Raw genomic sequence first — 14,230 nt, 5'->3', positions numbered from 1 at the left:
AACAGGGCCTCAATGCTAGCATTAAAAGTGCAGAGTATAATAGGTGCAAATAAAGCAAAGTGCCATGTATTGTCGAGCAGGTAAAGTGCGGAAATGGAATGGCCTGAAACAACGTGACAGACTAGTACATCAAGTATAATGTGCATAATATTATCTAAGAGACCGGACACTATCAATAAAAGGTTGTGTACAAAGTATAAAAAGTATATAAATAAACAGTTTAAAGGACATAGTGTACCAATGCCATGAAATAATGTGTAAAAATAAGCAGAAAAAACAACCTACAGAAGTGGAAGTCCATAATTTGACATAAAAAAAAATTGGTCTTACCAGTAGCTCTATCAAAGCACGATTAGCGCCTCTGTAGCGAGGTGAGGACGCTTCGTGCCTTAAATAAAGTGGCCAGTAGGAATCCCCCAATCAGGGGAGGCCACAGGAGCGAGGTGGGCAGGGCCGGTCAGCGTGGAGGGAAAGAACAGCAGCCAATCAGCTGCTTACATGTGTAAGAACAATCCGCGCGTGCGCTGAAAATGGCGCACTATTCAGTAAGAGTATTGTGGAAATATTGGTATCAAAGTTAAGGAAGGATGCAACGATAACGGCGCATCATTCGGACAGAGAAAATTTGCGTCTGTGCTTGACCCCATGACCCGCCTGAGAGGAAATCCTGACTTTGACCATGCCCTTTTTCCTCTTGGGCTTTCTCCTGTCTACCCAGAATCACATATGGTATCCAGGACGGCACGTTAGTTGAGTACCCCACTTTCAGTCAAAGATTTACGGAGGGCCTTGTCCCTTACTGTACAAACTCTCAACTTAAGCACTTTCTGACCAGTAGAATCATACGTAAAAAACACCTATTTCTGCTCTTACTACATGTGATCATAAATGTCTTGAAACAGGCCTAAAAGGCCTGTTCTTTCATGAGCTTACACCTTGCCTGGGTCACTAGATGAGTCATCTATGACAAAGTTTGGCACAGAGTGCTGGGGAAGGGACCTCTTGTCCTCACAATGGCAAGATATTCCTACATACCCATAAGACTTTAAACATGGCGACACCAGAGCAGTGCTTTAAATTTCAGGCATGTGGTTCCTTGGCAGCTGGAGAGCCAAGTTTGCAGATCACTGCCCTAGACCATCTCTTAACTGATGTACCTTGGAAGGCATTCCCAATGCTTGTGGCAACCAACACACAGTCCTCAGATTAGTCACAGGTTCTCTTTAAAAATTGAAATCTGCTTACCTTGTTGTTACCAGATTTGTATCCATTAATGCTGTCTATTGTCATTCCATTTTAGGCTTAATAAAACAACCAAAAAGAAAAAAAAATAATAATACATTTCAGGCATACTGGTACTTCACGCTAATCAATCTGCACAGAATTTCTCCCCCCGGTTCCTGACACCTGCTGGAGGTGCAACTCAGGACCAGAGTTTCCCTTCTGCATGTAGCGTTGCATTGCCCTTATATTAAGTTATTTGGTCCTCAATCCATGACCTTGTTTGTCAGATCACTGGCGTACATTTGCTGTTCACTCCAGAAACGTATCTGCTCCACTTGGTCCCTTTTTCGACTAGATCTTATAAAAAAAAAAAAAATGATTCCTCATTTACTCAATGCTGCCAAGGCTCTTATACCCGCCCATTGGAAATCTCAGCATGTTCTATCTGTGAGGGCTCAGTTGGACAGAGTAGACAGGATTATAGAGATTGAGGAAATTATCCTCCTGGCCAAAGGTAGGGTGGATCTGTATCTTCAGAATAGATTGGTTTGAGTTTATGGACACGTCCTTATATAAAAGGCACTACAAGTAAAACTCATTTACTTCTGGCAGTCTTCAGGTACTTTTTTTCCTTCTTTTTCTCTCCTTCCTTTCCTCCGTTTTTATTATTTTTCCTTTCCCTTTTCTCCTCCTCTCTCTATGCTCCAATTGCTCCTGTTCCTTACAAGCCCAATTCTAATGTCTGGTACACACCATGCAATTTCCCGTCAGATAAATGGGTCGATCTGACAGGTCCGATCTGATTTCCGATCATTTTTCTGATCATTTTTCCAATCGTTTCTATACAAAATCGATCAGAAAACATCAGGAACCAGATTGGACCTGTTGGAAATAATCGATTCGACCCATCAATGACGGGAAATTGCATGGTGTGTACTAGACATAAGATTGTAAATATTTGTCTGGCTTTGCGGTTTGCCTTTTTGTGTTATTAATCAATTTATTTGGGTGAACTAATCCAGATTTGTTTAGTCTTTTGCTAACTGTTACATACATACTGTATTTTAATCTTTTTTTTGTCTTTAATGCACACAGTTTATTTAAACAATTTGCTAATGTAATTTTTTAGCATCTGTTACTTAAAGAGAATCTGTATTGTTAAAATTGCACAAAAGTAAACATACCAGTGCGTTAGGGGACATCTCCTATTACCCTCTGTCACAATTTCGCTGCTCCCCGCCGCATTAAAAGTGGTTAAAAACAGTTTTAAAAAGTTTGTTTATAAACAAACAAAATGGCCACCAAAACAGGAAGTAGGTTGATGTACAGTATGTCCACACATAGAAAATACATCCATACACAAGCAGGCTGTATACAGCCTTCCTTTTTAATCTCAAGAGATCATTTGTGTGTTTCTTTCCCCCTGCAGCTATCTTCCACTGAAGTGTCAGGCTGTTTCTTCCTGCAGAGTGCAGACAGCTCTGCCTGTATGTAATTCCTCAGTATGTGAAAGCCCAGCCAGCTCAGAGGAGGATTTATCCAGCTTGTAAAAGATAATAGAGCAGAGAGAAGCTGCACTAATCTAAATAACACACAGGCAGTGTGCAGAGAGCGGCCTGTAGGGGAGAGATGCATCACTGAACCACAACACTGAAGAACTTGGCAGCCTTCCAGACACAGGCTGACAAGTCTGACAAGAGAGAGATAAGTTGATTTATTACAGAGATGGTGATAGTAGAACGTGCTGCAGTAAGCCAAAACACATTAGAATAGCTTTTGGAACGTGTAGGATGGAAGAAAACCGGATGAAATTTTTGTTACGGAGTCTCTTTAAATAAAATCCTTAGTGAAACTGGAAAAGCTACAATAAAGGTTACTATTGCTTTTTTTTTTTTTGATGAAAAAGTACCATAAAGAAAAGCTTAGGAACACACCAAGTATAAAAAAAAAGATACCATAAATGTACCTATAGTACTTCTGTCTTCATTGCCCCCTTGTAATGAAAGTGTAATATCACTTTTAATTGGTAATCCGCCTGAAATCGATTGGCAAGGTGATTGAGTATAGATCACTTGCATATATCATTATTTAGTATTTATATACCGTTAACATTTTCCGCAGTGCTGTACAGAGTATATAGTCTTGTCACTTAAAGGGGCACTACAGCGAAAAACTGTACAATTTAAAATATGTACAACCATATACAAATAAGAAGTACATTTTTTTTCCAGAGTAAAATGAGTCATAAATTACTTTTCTACTATGTTGCTGTCACAGTAGGTTGTAGAAATCTGACAGAAGTGACAGGTTTTAGACTAGTCCATCTCTTTATAGGGGATTCTCAGGGATATATTTATTTTTAGGCAGGGGTCACACTTACCGGCTTTCGTACGCGTTTTCTGCACAGAAAAACTGTTTTCAACTAAGAACTCATGTTAATCAATGAGCTAGGTCACACTTGAATGCAGATTTCGCACGCAGAAAAAAAACTGACATCTTGCGCAATTTGTCAGTTTTCTCTATAAATTACATTAGCTGTTGTAAGGTAGAGGTCACACTTGTCTTTCAGTTTTCTGAAAAGTGTAGAAACCAGGGCTGTGGAGTCGGTCCAAAAATCCACCGACTCCGACTCCTCAGTTTAGGATTCCTCCGACTCCGACTCCACGACTCCGACTCCTCTAATTTGCATATTACAATTTTGTTGATTAAAAGTATGTAACATGAAATTCGTCTCTTAACTGCCAACGCTTAGGAATTTTACAAGACAACTGAAGTGAGAAGGATATGTAGACTACTATATTTATTCTCTTTAGACTAAAACTAGTCCTTGGTAGGAGTACTTGTAAAAGGTGCAAACCGGAACAAAGAACATTTATCAGGCCCTAGGCAATGTAACTGTGGGTACATGTAAGAGTGATGTGCAGGTACTCTGCAGGGGAATGAGGAGATTGTAAACAGACAACACCTCTGTGTTCAATGTGCACAGCATTTTCAGTGGATTCCCTGCAGCTCTGTGGGGAGTGCATATGTAGAGTATAGTACTACTGTGTAACAAAGTAAACCTGAGACAGATGAAATTCAAGTTTTATACATACCTGGGGCTTCCTCCAGCCGCCTTCAGGATAATCAGTCCCTCATTGTCCTCCACCACCTGGATCTTCTGCTATGAGTCCAGGTACTTGAGCCAGTCAGGCGTAGTGCGCGTGCACACACTCCGCCGCCAGGAGCATACTACACCTGTGCAGCACTATTGCGCAGGTGCAGAATGTTCCTGGCTGTGGGAGCGGCATGCGGCCGGACAGCGCTGACTGGCTGAATTACCAGGACTCATAGCAGAAGATCCGGGTGGTGGAGGACAGCGAGGGACTGATTAGCCTGAAGGGGGCTGGAGGAAGCCCCAGGTATGTATAAAACTTTACTTTTCATCCGTCTCAGTTACCCTTTAATTTGTAGTCACCAAACCAAATTTTAATAACATATCACATTATTTGATTTCATCAGCAAAGGGAGTGCATACATTTGCATAAATCCGCATCAATGCAGAATTATTTCCATCTCGTTGACCATCTCTATTAGTGACACAGCTACACATCAGGCTTTATTCTTACAGCATAGATGTTATTTAGTATATATAAGAGATTCCTGTGTACACATCATATATACAGTCACAATCAGATATGTATATCTGACCTTAAAAATACAGGGACTGCTTTATTGAAGCAGCACAAGCAACTAATTTTGATTGGTTTATTTCATTTTTGTGGACTAAACACAGCTATTACTGTATATATACATTATTTTTAATGACTATTATCCGAGAAATAGAACATTTTATCATATTTTCTATTTTAATTACAGTTACAAATTCATTAGGAGTCGGAGTCGGTGCATTTTTTCCCGACTCCGACTCCAGGCACCCAAAATTGCCCGACTCCACGACTCCGACTCCACGACTCCGACTCCACAGCCCTGGTAGAAACTGAAAGACAAATGTGACCCCTGTCTCAAAAGCACTTAGTAAATGGCAGTTGCTCTGTCCAACTGCCAAAAAACTGTGTAGCGAGTAGGGAAGCCGGCCAGCATCTTTGTATAAATCCTTTTTATGGAATATCTTTCTAAAGAATAAAAGCCTTGCTGAGAATCCCCTATGAAGAGATTGTTTTGCAATGGCAAATCGAATTGAATCGATTCGAATCCAGATCGTACATGTCGGATTTAATCGGATCGTAAATAGAATCGTAATCGAATCGCATAAAGAATCGTATCGTGTACATTGGACTTTAAGGAGGAAGTCCATTAACTTTAACTGTATGATCAAAGTGACCAAAGTTGCCTGCTGTGTCTCTCTTCCAAAGCTGCATTTAGATGACATACGATAAGTTTTTAATCTTTGCAGATGGAGACATGATGCAGCGAGCCAACATCCTCATCACAGAATTGTTTGATACTGAACTTATTGGTGAAGGAGCTCTGCCTAGCTATGAACATGCCCAGCACACCCTCATGCAGGTATGAGATCGTCACTACTTGCTAGGGTAGCACTTGCTGTTTTTGTGACTGAGAACATATTTGTTCATCAATCATACATACACTGCCTGTTCAAAAAAAGGTCACACACTGTAATATTTCATTCAACCGCCTTTAGCTTTGATTACAGTGTGCATTTGTTTTGGCATCATTTCAACGAGCTTCTGCAATGTCACATATATTTCCTTACAGAGTTGCATTAAAGAAGCTATGTAGTGACATCTAGTAGAATGCTGTAAATTATTTATGATCATTTTCTTGATTAATTTCCTATATCTACATATTGTTGTACATTAAATGTAACCATGCCCTCCCAGGAATCTTTAGTCTAGCCTGAACAGCTATGCAAAATTCTCCTCCCTGAGCCTTCTGGGAGACCAGGTACATTTTGTATTGGCTTTGAAGCTCTCAGTAACCAAACATTCTGCAGAGATCACCTGACAGTACTAAAGATGTTACTACCTGTGATAAACTTCAGAGTGTAAATCTGGGTGAGGAAAGATTTTACGATGGGCAAACTGACTAAATATTTTATAAAAGAATATTTTAAAAAAAAAAAAATTACATTTCTGAGAGATCATGGTAGTCGAACTGCTGTGTAAATTCCTCTCCAGAACATACCAAAGATTCTCAATGGGGTTAAGGTCTGGACTCTGATCTGTAGTGGCCAATCCATGTCCAATGCTCCCTGGACCAATCTTTCACAGTTTTAAACTTCATGAAACCTGGCATTGTCCTCTTAGAATATGCCAATGCCATCAGGGAAGATGAAAATCACTGATAATTGCAGTATGGATGATGGAATAACATGGTCATTCAGTTCAGGTAGAAAACTTAGGCTAGACAAGATAACTTTATTTTCAGCATATATCCTGATGTTCACATGGGAGATGATTTATAAAAATGGGTGCAAAGAACACTGGAGTGAAGGGGTTACTCATAGCAATCACTCTGTTTTCTACTGTAAAACGAAGCATGACTTCTCATTGGTAGCAGCGGGCAACTGGTCTTCCTTCAGTCCGTATTTCTGTAGACTGGCCTTGATGAATTGTCTCCACAATGCTTTCATTTTGTATCTGTATCAGGGTGGATGGTTTAATAGACGCCTAAAAGCCATTAAAATGTTGCTCATATTTCAGAGCAGTAAAGATACAGTTTCAATTTTTTTCGATTGCCACTGGCCCAAAATTATTATTTTGATTGGGCAGCAATGTTGCAGAAAATCAACAAGTGTGCGAGCACCTTGCATTTCGCTCTGTGTACCCACTCATTTCACAGGTCTTTGAAAGCTGCTTTTTTTCAGTGATTACTGAAAGAGTCAGATAGTAAATACAGCAGTTCTAACACATGAAGCAGGGGTGTTACACTGATTGTTTGTTTTATTATTACTTTAGTACTAAAAATACTTCATTTTCATTTTGGAGCTTTTTTGAGCACCTGAAATGACTACAAACAGAGAAGTGCAGAGCCCCCTAGAGGCTAAATACACACCTTGAATTCAAAACAGATGCAAACTATACACTAGACCCTAAACTTAGATTAAGAAAGAGAAGGGACACCGAGAGCCCAATATAGTGTAGTAAGTTGGGTGATGGGTAAATGGAAAAGTATATGATAGATATACTCACAAGTCAGGGTTACCAATTAGGCAACCACTGTGTAGGCAGCTGAGGAGATTAGGCCTGTCCTCACTCAGGATTAAGATGTCGCTCTCTGTACATTAGGAGAAGAAAGGGAACTCAACCTCTCCAGCAGGGGTGGATGCTGATATTGTAAGGAGAACAGAGGAGCCAACAGAATAAAATATATCTAAAAACTTTAAAATTTCATGGGAGGTGGTGGTGGCCTCATCTCCCCGAAGCAGACATAATACTGTTGGTTTTAGTACAAACAAATTTATTTATATACTCCAACATACAGCACAACGCGTTTCGCGGGTATATTCCTGCTTCTTCAGGCAATAACGAACTGGAGTACACACCGTGCAGTCTTAAGGTCACGATAAGACGGAGGTGCTCCACGTGGCGATCCTGGATAAGTGCTAATTGCTGCGCGAACTAATCCCCCGCAGGGCAAAAATTTTGCGGTGAGTTAGTTGGCAAAACCCTGCATATCCTGGCATGCGAAAGCGAATGCAGATTTGCTTGAGCAGTGTCTCATGAATAAGCTACAGTGGGTTGCAAAAGTATTCTGCCCCCTTGAAGTTTTCCACATTTTGTCATTTTACTGCCACAAACATGAATCAATTTTATTGTAATTCCACATGAAAGTGGTGTGTGCATAATTATTCGGCCCCCTTTGATCTGAGTGCAGTCAGTTGCCTATAGACATTGTCTGATGAGTGCTAATGACTAAATAGAGTGCACCTGTGTGTAATATAATGTCAGTACAAATACAGCTGCTCTGTTGTCTAAGGTTGTCTAAGAGAATATTGGGAGCAACAACACCGTGAAGTCCAAAGAACACACAAGACAGGTCAGGGATCAAGTTATTGAGAAATTTAAAGCAGGCTTAGGCTACAAAAAGATTTCCAAAGCCTTGAACATCCCACGGAGCACTGTTCAAGCGATCATTCAGAAATGGAAGGAGTATGGCACAACTTTAAACCTACCAAGACAAGGCCATCCACCTAAACTCACAAGCCGAACAAGGAGAGCGCTGATCAGAAATGCAGTCAAGAGGCCAATGGTGACTCTGGACGAGCTGCAGAGATCTACAGCTCAGGTGGTGGAATCTGTCCATAGGACAACTATTAGTCATGCACTGTACAAAGTTGGCCTTTATGGAAGAGTGGCAAGAAGAAAGGCATTGTTAACAGAAAGCATAAGAAGTCCGGTTTGCAGTTTGCCACAAGCCATGTGTGGGGACACAGCAACCATGTGGAAGAAGGTTCTCTGGTCAGATGAGACCAAAATGGAACCTTTTGGCCAAATTGCAAAACGCTATGTGTGGCAGAAAACTAACACTGCACATCACTCTGAACACACCATCCCCACTGTCAAATATGGTGGTGGCAGCATCATGCTCTGGGGGTGCTTCTCTTCAGCAGAGACCGGGAAGCTGGTCAGAGTTGATGGGAAGATGGATGGAGCCAAATACAGGGCAAGTTTGGAAGAAAACCTTTTGGAGACTGCAAAAGACTTGAGACTGGGGCGGAGGTTCACCTTTCAGCAGGACAATGACCCTACACATAAAGCCGGGGCAACAATGGAATGGTTTAAAACAAAACATATCCATGTGTTAGAATGGCCCAGTCAAAGTCCAGATCTAAATCCAATCGAGAATCTGTGGCAAGATCTGAAAACTGCTGTTCACAAACGCTGTCCATCTAATCTGACTGAGCTGGAGCTGTTTTGCAAAGAAGAATGGGCAAGGATTTCAGTCTCTAGATGTGCAAAGCTGGTAGAGACATACCCTAAAAGACTGGCAGCTGTAAGTGCAGCAAAAGGTGGTTCTAAAAAGTATTGACTCAGGGCGCCGAATAATTACGCACACCCCACTTTGCAGTTATTTATTTGTAAGAAATATTTGGAATGATGTATGATTTTCATTCCACTTCTCACGTGTACACCACTTTGTATTGGTCTTTCACGTGGAATTCCAATAAAATGTATTCATGTTTGTGGCAGTAATGTGACAAAATGTGGAAAACTTCAAGGGGGCCGAATACTTTTGCAACCCACTGTAATTAGGCCTTATCTGCAAAGCCAGATATATAAGGGTTCACTTGGTGTTTGATGCACCGACCCTTTTTGCAATATATTTTATTCTGTTGGCACCTCTGTTCTCCTTACAATAAACTTAGATGAAAACAAAATGCAAACTGAAATAGCACATGGATGCAGCTAGCCATGTGTAAACTTATATTTCCATACAGCAGGAGCAGGGGGCAGCGCATCCCAAGGCAGGCTGCATCTGAATGACCAACTGCATGGATGTGCAGAGCCTAAATAGGCAGGTTACACAACTTGCATTCAAAACAGATGCAACAAAATGGAGGATGTTGGCTTCAAGAACAGTTTGCACGCAGAGAGTTCCTTACTAGACTCTTCCACCACGTTGAGTCACCCTCATGGAAGAGACCCTAATTAATAACTATCAAAAAACAGAGTGAACCTGAGGGCAGCTGGCCTTAAAATGGTTTACACATTCTTTGGGGAACAGGTAGAAATTGGCAGCACTCCTAATAGGGCTGCACCTGAAATGACTACCAACAGAGTTGTGCAGAGCCCCCTACAGGCTAAATACACACCTTAAATTCAAAATAGGTGCAAACTATGCACTAAATCCTAAACTCAGATTAAACGGAATGCAAACTGAAATAGCACATGGATCCGGCTAGCCATATGTAAACTTACATTTCTATACAGCAGGAGCAGGGGGCAGTGCTTCACAATTTTTCACGTTTGTTAGTTAGTGGCTATGGTCTCTTCCATGAGGTTCCCTCAACGTGGTGAAATAGTCTAGTACAGTGCGCAAACTGTTCTTGGAAGCCAACATCCTCCATTTTGTTGCATCTGTTGTGAATGCAAGTTGTATAACCTGCCTATGTTTAGGCCCTGCACATTCATGCAGTTGGTCATTCAGATGCAGCCTGCCTTGGGAAGCGCTGCCACCTCCTTCTGCCATTTTGGAGCTTTGTTTGAGTTGCTGGTTTGAGTTCAGCTTTGGCCAGTTTCATAACTATGAATACTTCTTCCTCTGCTTACTGCTTTGGTATAGTTACAGTATGTCCTTAGTAAACAACAGGATTATTCCTTCCAACAATGAAGCATACGGGGCTTGTTATTTTTGTTACTTCTGTAATATTACAGTAAAGCAAGCCTTTGTCTGTTTTTTTTGCTTACAGAACCTACAAGTCAAACTAGTAGGCATAAGTTAAAAAAAAATGAAATAATCTTGTGTAATATTTCATATATTCCTGTTTAAAAATGTATGTTCCGCTTTAAACACAAATGGAGGAGAACAACAGTACTGAGAGTGGTGACGGCATTCTGACAACAAAGTGAAACACACTTAATACCGTAGATTATGTTCTACTTTAAGTATCAAAAGACGGATTAAAAACAGCTGTTCCTCAGCAGCATATTAAGCCGTTCACAGTGCTGCCTGCGCTCTCCTATATTTAGCTCTCCCTGGCACCGTGTGTAATAGCATATATACTATACTTTGTGTTTTCTAAGATTAACACTGGCATCCATGTTTAGCAGATCACTGGAAACATCGAAAACAATGATCACAGCTTCCCAGGCTGCTCCTGAGTATATATGTGTGGTGTGTTAAGGTGGCCATACACACATGGTCATTTTCTTTCTTCGATATGGATTCAATCATTTGTCTGCTAGACATCAATGCCGAAAATGATTCTGATTCGATTCTCATCTAAAATCCGCGGCAGGTCAGGAGCGTGTTGCTAGTGTAGTTTGATTTTGCTATGAGTGATGTGCGCTGTATGCAGCAACGCTTACTCTTACCTGTCCACTGGCACTTGTCTTCTCTCCACTGCCTGTCTCTTCTCTGTTACCTTAAAAACACTAGAGGCCTCTAGTGGTCATGTGCCTCTAGTGTCATGGGTCACAGGGTACCTGGGAGAGAAGAGACAGGGAGGAGTGCCTAGCAGTGGAGAGAAGGCACGCATTGGTGGACAGGTGATTTCAATTGCACGGTATGGGGGGACGGACTGGGATACCTGGAGGCCTGGCAGGCAGTGCGCACAGAGTTTCAGTAGATTTCATGATGAAATCAATTAAAAATGTGTGTACATTGTGTGGAGGGATTTGATCTGATAGATCCCTCTTTGATCAGATAATGATCTGAGAGAGATATATCTGTTGGCCACATTGACTAGTGTATGGACAGCTGTAGTATCTGAATCCTCCCAGAGGACTGATATCACTATGCTGGGCATTTCTACACACTGGACTCGGGAGTACCAAAGTGTTCACACAGCTCCATGGTAGATCCTGTATGCACATTACCTCTGATCAGAAAACTGAAATATGCTGGTGTTTATCAGAATTCCAAAGTGCCCATCAAATATCTGGCAGCTGAGTATATTTATTAGCTTCTGATTAGTTGCTTCACCATTTGGGATTCTGATCAATACCTGCACACTTTCCTGGTCAATGGAGATTTGCACAAGTGGAATAAATTGCATAAACCCTTTTTAATTACAAAATCACAGATTGCATTGACCTAATGGGAGACTAATATTGAACTTTTATTATTACAGGATAAAATTGATTAAATACTTATGATGCGGGTGTAAAATGTGTCTATGCAACAATGCTAAGCCTGAGGAAAACTTGTACTACAAACAACTCAATGGAGAAGCTGCTGATTGCCAGGTTATTGGTCCCAGGATGGTATCTGTCCCCACTCCAAGATACTGGCTGCCGCAATAAACAAACTGCAACCCACCCTAAAATCCAACGTGTTTCGCCCTTTCTAAAGAAGGCTTCCTCAGGGGTTCTAAGTAGCTCTACAGTACATGAGATTTTTCATAGAGGCTACCAGAGCTGAAACTATTAGGAGAAACGGGGAGGGGACATGTATGGGGACTTCTCCTGATGGCCACCACTCCCCCTGTTCTCCTCTTCCCCCCTCCTTTCTAACCTAAAGACTCCCTGGCAGCCTCTTCCAGGTCACGGCTTCACTGTGTAGGTGCTGGCCCAGCTGTTTGCATCCTACAACACACAACTGTGTACACTCAAAGCATGAGGTAATTGTGATGTCATGCCCAGAGTGCTTGTGGACGCGCTGTAATGGTTTCGGCTCTGGTATCCTTTAAATTAAACATTAGATGTGAGTAGTGTGCGATCAGCAGGCATGTATACCTTTTTGTACTGCAATGAGCAAAACAAAATTGGAGGCAGTGATATCAATATAACAGCTGAATTCTGCTTGTATCTAGTATTGCAAGGCGGTGGGCCAGGTAAACAATCGTGACCAGGTAGGCATCACTGTTTATCTGGTTTACCAGAAAGTTCATGGCCAGCATTAGGGGAATAGTCTGAGTCAGCCACTTTGCAATCCAAACAGCAATATTGATACCGAGCCTAGACGCATCTCCCCAGTCCAAAGAGTCTGCTGAGAACATTTTCAACTGTACTGCTTCAGATCCTGTAACTATTGGAAAATTAACAAAAAAAGGTAGAAACTAACAATGCTGTTTGTCTTCCTTTGTCTACCTCTGCTGATGTAGGAGCGATGGGAAGCCGTCCCTCATCGGGCTACAGTTTATGCCCAAGTAGTGGAATCTCACCGGCTGTGGAGTTGGAATAAGCTGCTTCCCTTAGACCTGGATTCTGGCCGATTTCAGCCTCCACCTGAAATGCAGAGCTGCCCTGGGGCACCATCAGTATGTGACATCCAGTTGAGCCAGCTAAACCCTTGTGACTTCAAATCACTCAGTCATATCATGGTCACCTGTAGGTGAGATAAAAATCTTTACTTTATGTCATCCGTAAAATAGAAAAGAAAAATCCTCTTTTCAGCTTAAAGGGTACGACTTGACTTGATGCATTAAATGTGCTCAATGCCCAAATTCTGCTCAGAACCAGACTGCGTTCTTTTTTCCTTTTTTGTTTCAGTATCTGAGAAGAAAGCACAAAGCTCCCATAGCGTTATACTGTAACTGTAATTGTAAAAGGTCAGCAGCACACAGTGACCATAACATCAGAATCCTCAATCAATCAGACAGGGGCTCACCAGATAGTTGCCATCTCATACACCAGGTGGATCTAACGCTTAGGCTATCATCCAGCCAGTTAGGATAGCTCAGGAACGATTCTGCAGATAAAAGTTTATTCCAGCAAGCATCCACAAGGATCCATAAAAAGTAAGGGGTGCACAGCACGTTAGGTTTCCGGGGCACTGTAAGTTTAAACACTGCGGCATCCCGCCAGTGAACTTTCCCAGGAGCATACAAGCTACACGAGCGCTCCATTCTTCGAGTGTAATGACGTCGGCGAGCACTGGCTCCGGTTTAAACATTTAAGGCCCTAAATGCCAGTTTCTTTGCAGTCAGACTGAAGTCTGACTTTGGGCTGGTTCACATGGGCGGTAAACGTGGTTTTTTTTTTCGCTGGGCAACAAAAGCGTTGTTTAAAACGGATTTACTGCATTCATTTGAATGGAATCAGGTTTATTCGCCAAGTACAGCGGTTTGTACCTGGAATTATTTTTGGAACAGACAAGATCAATAGTACACAAGCCAAGATATACTGTACTATAGTAGAACAAGGTAAGGTACTGTCCAGAAGGACAGTGGTATAACTTAACAAGCCAAGACAAGTTACGGTGATGTGACGTGGATGATCATCTACACGGTTGGGAACATTGGAACAATTGGGAGGATAGGTTAAGGAGTTCAATGGCTTGGGTAAAGGAGGACTTTCTGTGTCTAGTGGTCCTGGTGGGTAAGGACCTGTTGCAGCAGCCGGAGGGAAAAAAATTGAGATAACTGTTGCCAGGGTGA

The 14,230-nt window shown here is 41.7% G+C and overlaps 1 protein-coding gene across 3 annotated transcripts in view; it reads left to right on the top strand.

Moving 5' to 3' along the window:
- Window positions 1-14,230, top strand: part of PRMT7 (protein arginine methyltransferase 7) — a 162,759-nt gene that overhangs the window by 22,758 nt on the left and 125,771 nt on the right. For all 3 annotated transcript variants that reach the window (XR_011024816.1, XR_011024815.1, XM_068260746.1), the window contains exons 6-7: window positions 5,621-5,733; window positions 12,956-13,185. Coding sequence is in view for 1 of the 3 variants with exons in the window: in XM_068260746.1 (XP_068116847.1) it covers window positions 5,621-5,733; window positions 12,956-13,185 (343 nt within the window). In the remaining 2 variants the exon portion in view is untranslated. The remainder of the gene's footprint in view (window positions 1-5,620; window positions 5,734-12,955; window positions 13,186-14,230) is intronic.

The sequence above is a fragment of the Hyperolius riggenbachi genome, chromosome 11 (genome assembly GCF_040937935.1).
Source record: "Hyperolius riggenbachi isolate aHypRig1 chromosome 11, aHypRig1.pri, whole genome shotgun sequence".
NCBI lineage: Eukaryota > Metazoa > Chordata > Amphibia > Anura > Hyperoliidae > Hyperolius > Hyperolius riggenbachi.
This window is presented reverse-complemented; position numbering and strand designations above follow the sequence as displayed.